Genomic DNA, 9,316 nt, shown 5'->3' on the forward strand with positions numbered 1-9,316 from the left:
CATTTCTTTTTTGGACACTATTCAAAGGTAAAGAAAGCCCTCAAAAAATATTTCCAATATATAAGAAAAAACATAGTCATGTGGGGTCTTGTTTGATTCGTCTCATTACGTACATTAAGAAAATCAAACTTTTATAATTTTTACTAATATGAAATTAAAAATATTAACGATACAAAACGTGCATTGGCAAACGTGCATTGGAGAAATGGGCACTCTATTAAGGGACGGAGGGAGTAATAAATTAGTCTTATATGCACACAATGCGTGCGATAGCATGTGAAGTAGAAAATAAAATTAATTGGGTAGAAAAACCGTCTTTTTTTTTTTTACGGAGTAGAAAAACTGTCTTTACATTTTGTTTTTTCAAAAAATTGATGTTTACTTTAAATGTCATACTTTCCCCCTTTTTTTCATTCAAATGAGAGAGTTAGTTATGTCTCTAATTTTTTTCTTTTTTTTCTTTTTCTTTTTTTTGGTGTCCCCCATGTGTTGCCTTATATAATAAAGATTTTAAAAAATTTAAGGATTAATTGAAAAGGAAAGTAGATCAGTATTTTAGGAATGGAGGGAGTAATCACTTTTGTGTACTTTTGTGGTTTATACTATATTTTTTCAAATTGGTGATTATGTGTAAAGAATAGTTTTGGTGATAAATGTTAAGTCTATCTCCTTTGATGCATCATTTACTTGGATGATATAGCTATATAAGCAGTATAATCTTCATAAATTATCGTTGAAGTATTCGTTGTTGCATTTAACCTGCATTCTTCTTGAATATGGCGCATCATTTACTTGAGTCGTACACTTCTTTGTTGAAGTTGTGATTTATAATACATAATACATATGAGTGTCCCATCTTCGTAAAAGAAGATAGATGAGTTCATTTTATAATGCAAAAGTTTTTCTCTCTTAGTCTCCTTATCGTCATATAGTTTTAAGGTGAAACCCTCTTTATCTTGTGAGTGAACTCTCTCTCCTTGTGATGGATACGGCTCAGATCCACATTTAACATTATCGTTGAACTTCACATTTATTGTTAAACAAAGCTCAAAGATGCAAGATGGAGGGTCTTCAACCCACACTCTACAACCAATTAATCCAAGGTTGAAGGTGGGCTTGGGCTATCTTATGTAAAATTAGCTTTTTAAGATAGTGATAGTATATGTAATTCTAAAAGATAGACTATACTTAAAGATTTATCTTTTTTCCTGATTCCCCAACTAATCTCTAATAACTAATATCTGAGCGCGAACAAACTATAAAACGAATAGCAACTAGCAACAATAATTATTTTTGTCGAATAATTTCTCGTGGGAATGGAAATAAGAGCATTTCGAGAATGAGAGGGTGGCATTCCCCTACAAGGCTATAACATCACAACACGTGGTATTACATTTATCGTTAACTTATAATTAGTAATTCGTCAAGGTTAAACAACTATTCTTGAATTGTCGATAGGTTTTATCATACGGGTTAAACAAACATTCGTTGAAACTCTATTACCTTAAAACTACTCTATTAGGGTGAGTTTGTTTCATAAAGTGGTATGAATATTGAATCAGAATTGAAATAATAGTATAGGTTTGAAACTTGATACCTTTATTTGGGATTTTTTTTTTATTTAATACCTAGAGGTACTATCATATTGGTATGAGTCATACCCATCTCCCCTTTGGATTTCTAAACCCCATACCTTATGGATTCGAGGTGGATTTTAGATCTACCAATTTATTAAACTACAAACCTAACAGTTAAAATAAAAAATTACATCAGCAGGGTCATAAAATGTATGCAGTTGATCAAGGAAATTTTATTTAAGATAATAGCTTCTTTATTGAAGAAACTGATAACTTGTAAAGTGAAAATGAGGTTCTCATTATTTTTAATTTATACTTTTTGCTCAGCCAAAGAAATAAGAGAGAAGCTACTGGCAGAAAAACCTGATCCAAGACCATATTTCAAATGAAGATATTAGGCCTGTAACAGAAGTGCTTCTGGGCAGCAATATGAGCAGTTAGAAGAGAGTTGCAGGCATCTGCTTCTTTCACATTTCGCTTTACAATTCTATTGAAGAGATCATCGCAGCAAACTATATGACCCATTACCACAACTTCTTGCTCCGTTGGAGCTTGATCATCAGCAGAACTCTTCCGCCTTAATCGAGACCGAGTGATCATTTTCTTGAAACTCTTCCACACTTCATAGATATTCACAACCATCTTTACTCAGCTTCTTCACTGAGATCCTACATCGACCAAGAGAACTAGCTGATTCACGCATTTCGAACCAAGTTGTGTTGTTGCCCAATTCACAAAGTTCAGCTAACTTCCCTGTTCCCACACGTTCCGTGTGAGAATGAGAAGTCCAGCTGTCCAGACTCCAGATAACATGGAATATGTTATGATTTTGGCAAGGGAGTAATAAGCAACTCTTAGGATATGAAGTACATCAAAAACATGAAATAAGCCATCATGTCTTTGCTTAATTCATGAGTTACAGCTACCTCCCACACTTTCTGTATGCGAAAATGAGGTTCAGATACCGCAGGTTGTGTTACAGTTTCAGTTATGAATAACAGCAAAAATAAGCCATCACTTGCTGCACAAAACTTGAAATATTTGCTACAAAAAGAAGTGAAACTCGGTACAGAATTTGCACAAGCTTACTCAACTGAATTTCCCCTCCTGCACCTCAGCTCATATACTGTATTTGGAAAAAAAATTCCCAGTCCATCCTTCTATTGGAAGTACAACAGAATATGAATTTCCAACTATATAACATAATCCTTGTTAATCTAAGACCATAGCAAAAACTTATATGTAGCATATCACTCATCATTCTTTCCACATATCTGCTAGCTCATCACGCTCCATTGGGTTTGATAGTTCATGCATCTTTCTCTTAGTCTTTGCTTTAACTTTCTTAGCATATCTGCCAGCCTTCTGTTTCTTCTGCAAAGATCGTATCTACACGCACATGAACGGAAAAAAGAATATTAACTGGAGGCATCCAAGAGTTCATTTATTTGCTTGATCTATAATGAAATGCAAGTACAGTAAAAAAAAACTATACTTTCAATTAAAAGAAAAGGTAAAACTTTACCTGATTTGGTGAAATATAAAAGGGATTCTCATACAAAGTTGGACCACCAAAGCTTCCACCAAAAATTTTGATGGGATTCAAACAGAACCTTGGGCCGACCTACCAGTTGAGAGAGCCAAATCAATCACACTGTCACGAAAAGAGAGTATCCAATAGGCGAAGTAAAAAGAATTCCAACCTCTGTAAGGGTCATCTTGTCCAAGCCGCCTCTGTCCATTTTCGTTGGTTCATTATGTGGAACAGTTACCTGTTAAGAAATAGAAAAGTATAGTTAAACTACCAGTTCAAGACCAAAATCCACAATGGAAAAAAATACATTGCTACATTTGAAGCACACCTAGCTAACCCACATAAGCTATTCAAGTATTTATCAAGATTAACTCAGACACTGAGACATACTTCAGACACCAGAAAGTATTGTCACTTTGTCATTGAAGTAGCTTATTTTCAATTCACTTATAGAACACCCACAAACCTCAATCTTCATGAAAGAGGCTGCTATCGGAATTTGTGAGTGCATGACAAGATTTGCTATTATTAGCTACCATACAGAAATACAAGTAGAACACTTCCAGAATCCTGAAAGCTCATGATGTCAGAGGTCTACAAATGAAAGGAGACATCATTTACAAGCCATGCAATACACCACACCCACCCAAGTAACAGTCAGCTCACAGTCTCCATAAAGAATATAAAAATCATGGGCTAATACTATAAAGAGGGGGGGGGGGGGGAACAGATATGTCACAGCTCCACAATAGTTGGCCTAAGGAATAAGGGCTTGATACCAGTGCAATTCAAGCATCTAATTACAGAAGCATTCCCATTAAAAGGAGACAGCCATACAGGGAACACTCAACATTTTAATTTCAAGTTATAGATATCGCTCGGAAACTGCTTCTAGTAGCTAATGGTAAGTTTTTTGAGAAAAAATATTGTGCCAATTCGTAAAGAGAATTGATTGACTTGGCAAAAAAAAGATCAGTGAGCTCCGCACACACACAAAATTAAATGGATAGTTGGATAGCCTCAATATAAAAGTAAAAAATATTTTAGCACCTTCATTCTTGACTGTTTCCATTCTTTCAAGAGTTCATACTCTGGTTATTTAGGCTAGTAGATAGAAATCAAATTAAAAAAAGCCATTTAATAAAAAGAAAAAAAAATTTGATTTTAATAATGCAACCTTTTAGCCATTCGCAACGAATAAACTAACCTTTAAATTATTCCTGAATAATACAATGTTTAACAAAAGATTATTTGAATGGGTAAAAACCGGATGCAACTTATTCAACGAGTAAAAAGGGACACGTGTGTAACTATTAATTGGTTCCTAAATTAAAATTCAAAAATCAAAATGACCAAAAAAAAAATGCCTCCTCCTTGGCAGTGGCTGCCATGATGCTCTCCCTCTTCCCACCTTCACCTCCTCCACAACCCCCACCATCACCACCTTCTTCTCTCTTTCACCAAAACTCACTCACCTCCTCGTTTCATGAACCACCCTCACGAAACCACCCCATCATCATCATCACCAACAGCACCACCCCACAAAACACGAAACATCCCACGAAACGCGAACCACTATACACAACGAACCAACGCACGAACTCTGGGATGGGTGGGTGGGGTTTCGGTGATTTTAGGGTTGGGTGGGTGAGTTTAGGTGGTTTCAGGATGGGGTGAGTGGGTTTCAGTGGTTTTCGGGATGGGGTGGGTGGGTTTTGCTGGTTTTAGGGATGGGGTGGTGGGTTTTGGTTGTAAGAATGGTTAGGTGAATGGTTAAAAGTGTTGGGGACTGGTGAAATGGTAAATATAAATTAAATTACCAATTGTTCAAGTAACCGGTCATTTAGCCTACTCCAAAAACTTTGGGTTCAAAGGTTGCATTATTCAAAAATAAATTAGCTTATTCATTACGGCCAAAAGGTTGCATTACTAAAATCAAATAATCCAAAAAACAAAGCAGCATATAGTATCAAAATCTCTGAAATATCAAAGGTTCAAAAAAGAGGGAAGTGAAATGGACTAAAGATATGCTTCAATTCTAGAGAGAGGACAGCCAACAAGCTGACAGTGCCAATCAGTGAAAAAAATAAAATACTCTTGAGACATTTACACTTCACCCCTGGACAACCAAATGTCTTGACTGTTTGTTTTGCGTGTTTTTAACTCGCAAATTTGGGCTTTCTCATCCAAGCCTATATCTGGAGTCTGGACATTGTCTTATAAAAGCACTTCTAATGGAGGCTGATCAGCCAGGAAAACAGTCACGCAGAGTGAGTAATACTGGAGGGTTATTTCTCCATCCTAAAGGATCAGACTGTCTCATACTCTGGTATATATCTTTTGTAAGATTGGTTTACATGTGAATTGTGATACTTCCTCCGTTTTTTTTTTTACTTGCAACACTTTTTTTTTCATCAACTCCAATGCAAAATTTGGGTAGGAGAGAGGTAGAGAGGAAAAAAGAGAGGGCCCCATGTGATTGGAGAGAGATAGAGAGAAAGGAAAAGCAAAAGTAGAAAGTGTTGCAAGTAATTAATGATCTCCCTTTTAAAAAAGTGTTGCAAGTAAAAAAAAAAAAGAGGAAGTACATTATCTCAACATGTCTGACTAACACAGTTGCAGCGAAGGAGTTACAATGATACACAATGATACCCTCTTCATCCCAATGAAGTCATTCAATGCAGGGAATACAAAGACAACCAGCATTGCACATAATCAGCTTTAATCATTCAGAAACAAAGCAAGCATGAATCAACATGAGAGACACTTGATACTCCCAAAAAACTAAAATGAACAAACCAAACAAGACGAGCAACGGAACTTCCGGCAACTTGAAAGGTCGGAGGAGGTCTCCAAATTGATAAGGCCAATAAAAAAGGACAAACAATCAAAAAAAAAAAAACACCATCGCCCAGACAATGACCAGCAATGCAAAAGAGGTGAGAAACAGATTCCTATCACTTTACTAAGTAATACGATGCAGCAAGTGTCATCAACCATAAATTCACGCTAATAGTTACAACCACTAGGGCATGCATTAAAGGAATTGTTTGTGCTCTTTTTATAATGTTAGCATATGATCCATTAAAGCTTCACCAAGATGTACAGTAGTCATCACACAGAAATAAATAACCAACCTGGTAGTTTCTAAACCAAATATGGTCATCAAGGATTGTAAAGGCAAATACATGATCATGAAAAGGCTTTGATTTCCTGTGATCCTTTGGAATCTGGAATATCTGGGTAAAAAAAGAGAGGCAGAAATCAAGTGATATCATGATATGGCATCAAAGAACATGCAACTATAAGCATGTGTATCATCATTACAATAATGAAAATTACCAATAAAACAGCTGGTAAATATTGATCACAAGACTAGTCGGATAAAGAAAGAAATCGAACCACAAGTAATATAACTCTACCAACCGAGACAAAAAAAAATCTCGCACATACAATGATACAAACACGCCTGAAATACCACTCAAAATAAGTGCACATATACGAAGAAACTCTCAACAATATGGACTTTGGGCATGCTAAACAAGGCCATAAAACAACTACATAATTGGAGTCCGAATTCTGTAGAATTTTTAATTTGTTACAATGCACAACGTTATACATAGTGTTAGTGGGGATAATATATAAGAAAAGGTTGTACTCACAAAAACAAGGACATACACATAATGACCATGAAACAACTACATGATTGGAGTCTCAATTCTATAGGACTTATTATTTGTTACAAATGCATAATGTTATACAGAGTGTTAGTGGGGATAATATATAAGAAAAGGTTTTACTCACAACAAGGACATAAAAATAATGAAGGTCACGGAACCAAAAATCAACAAAAAGTTCATATACGTGGAATAAGTGTAAAACATTGTATTTCCATTGCCAGGCAAAATTTAACAGAAATCGCAAATGGGATAAAGAAATCAAGGTACCTGCAACAACAACTCCTTCAAAAGCTTCCAGCGTGGTTCCTTGTCAAAATTAGCTGAGAATGTTAGTAAAGGACGTGAACCTTTCAAATGATTCCCAGTGAGCTTTAATTCTTCCATCGTATGCACTGCACAGAGAAAATGATAATAATTCATTAGAATTATCCCAACCATAAGACAACGTATTTTCTACTAACACAACAGCAAAGAAGACAGAGAGAACCAACATGCAGATGGTGAGAGGCAACAGACTGTAATAACTGTACGAGTAATGCAATCTTACAAGCATATTAAAAAATCTATTGGTAACAATTACCTGCATTAACCAAAAATTTAACAGATGGACCATTTGGGCTCTTGGCCATCCATAAGTAAAGATCCTTATGTTTCCTGCACTGGAATAGATGGCGAAAACAATTGTAAGTGATACATGTAAGTGAATCAAGAAGACAGTTCAAACAATTGTACATATGATTTTTTTACATGCAATGAACTCATCTACTTTTTGAGCATGCTAAATCAAGAGAATTGTGTTACGGGGGTAATCAAAAGGAATAATAAAGAGAGTTGTAGTCAATAGAGGTCGTAGAATTATGTAAAGATACCCTCATTTTGGGGTAATGGTATGATTAGTATCCACCATCCCCCTAAGACAATGTATCGTAATAATTCCCTTTCATACCCCCTCTTTGCATTATCACTACACATATCCTTCTATCACAACCTAAACCAAACTTCTGTCTCTTTAATTATTCGTTAACCCCTTAATGCATCACACGCAATCCAATCATGCCCTCAGTAGTTAGGAGTGATGCAACAACAGGAGTTTGCAACTCTTTCTTTTTCTTTTAATGTATGCTTGGCCAACATTAAGTCACGCCACACACATAATTTGATTATAATGCAACTCTTTCTTTTTCTTTTAATGTATGCTTGGCCAACATTAAGTCAAGCCACGCACATAATTTGATTATAATTGAATCCCTTACATCCTGGATGAAATTCACCCAATGGAAATCATTTCCCAGAACATGGACAACCTTAGAATTCAAATCAAAACCTTACCATGTATCGATATTCGATACATACAAATGAACTATACAAGCAGTATTTAATAGCAATAATAATAAAAACTAATAGTACCTCAAAAAACAAGCAGGAAGAGCAATTCTTAAGCTCAACAAGCTCATTCAAAGTGGCACCTTTACTCTCCTTCGATTCAACCTTATTATCTCTCTTAGAGTGCGGCAAAAGCGACGCTATGTTCAACATCAAATGTCGATACCTAAAACAAAATTCCAGAATCAATCAACTTCCAACTAAATATAATCAATGTCTACAAATTTGAGAAACAAACAAAACACAATCCAATTGAAGTAATTATAGAGAACCTGAAGTTAATTCGACGAGAACAAGTTATAAGAACCTTCTCTTTGTTACGGAAAAAATGTTCACCATTTTCTTTCTCCTCTACATTCTCCTCCTGAGGTTTGTTTTTCCAACCAGTTAACGTTCTATTTGGCCTCTCTGGTGCGAAATCGTTTTTCTTTGCTGCTTCTGCTGCAGCTGCATCTAGGGTTTCCGTGTGCTTTCTCTTCTTACCCATCTGTAAATTTCTGAGTTTTGAGCTCTGCTCTAATGGAGTCGCTATGTGATTTTTAGGGTTTTGCTAAAACCCTAATTTTCAGAATTGATGAGGGTTTTACGGAGTTATCGGAGATATGCAGCTTGTAGACTTGGGTTGTGGAGGTGGTGGGCTGATGAAAGAGGTTTGAGAGGCCTACTGGGCTTCTTAGTTTGTAATTCTTTTATTTTTTTAATAGAACTGGCTTCTCTGAATTTTAGTTTTTAAAACATTGTTAGAAACTATATTTATAATACTTAATTAACTTTTTTTGGAAAACTAACTTATATAAAAAAAAGTTTGTCAAAAATGAGTAGAATCCTTTTTAATTTTTAAAAGAAATGGATGTTTATTTCATGAATTAATGGTTAGGAATGCATGAAAGAGAAAAATATGGGGATCGTGAGAAATTCTTCTTTCTAGTTTAGTTATCATGAATTCATAATTTAAAGATATGAAATGACAAAATAAAATGAAAAGATCATAATATGTCAACAATTATCTCATAAGATGCACTATTTTTTTGTTGCAAACGGAGCACTACCTTATATCGGATTTTATTGAGTAAACCTATTTTCCACCAGGAGCAAAGCTTACAAGGGGGCTGGCGGGGGTCGGCCCCTGTAGCCCAACTTCA

The 9,316-nt window shown here is 35.4% G+C and overlaps 1 protein-coding gene across 1 annotated transcript; it reads right to left on the bottom strand.

The window, feature by feature from the left end:
- Positions 1-2,565: 2,565 nt before the first annotated feature.
- LOC104902729 (ribosome biogenesis protein BRX1 homolog 1) lies at positions 2,566-8,827 on the bottom strand. The gene is made up of 8 exons (XM_010690623.3): positions 8,447-8,827; positions 8,199-8,340; positions 7,372-7,450; positions 7,059-7,183; positions 6,249-6,350; positions 3,281-3,349; positions 3,103-3,201; positions 2,566-2,966 (listed from the first exon to the last, which is right to left on the bottom strand). Exons 1-8 carry the CDS (start codon positions 8,659-8,661, stop codon positions 2,835-2,837), a joined length of 963 nt encoding a protein of 320 aa, XP_010688925.1. The 5' UTR covers positions 8,662-8,827; the 3' UTR covers positions 2,566-2,834.
- Positions 8,828-9,316: the final 489 nt, after the last annotated feature.

The sequence above is a fragment of the Beta vulgaris genome, chromosome 9 (genome assembly GCF_026745355.1).
Source record: "Beta vulgaris subsp. vulgaris cultivar EL10 chromosome 9, EL10.2, whole genome shotgun sequence".
Lineage (NCBI taxonomy): Eukaryota > Viridiplantae > Streptophyta > Magnoliopsida > Caryophyllales > Amaranthaceae > Beta > Beta vulgaris.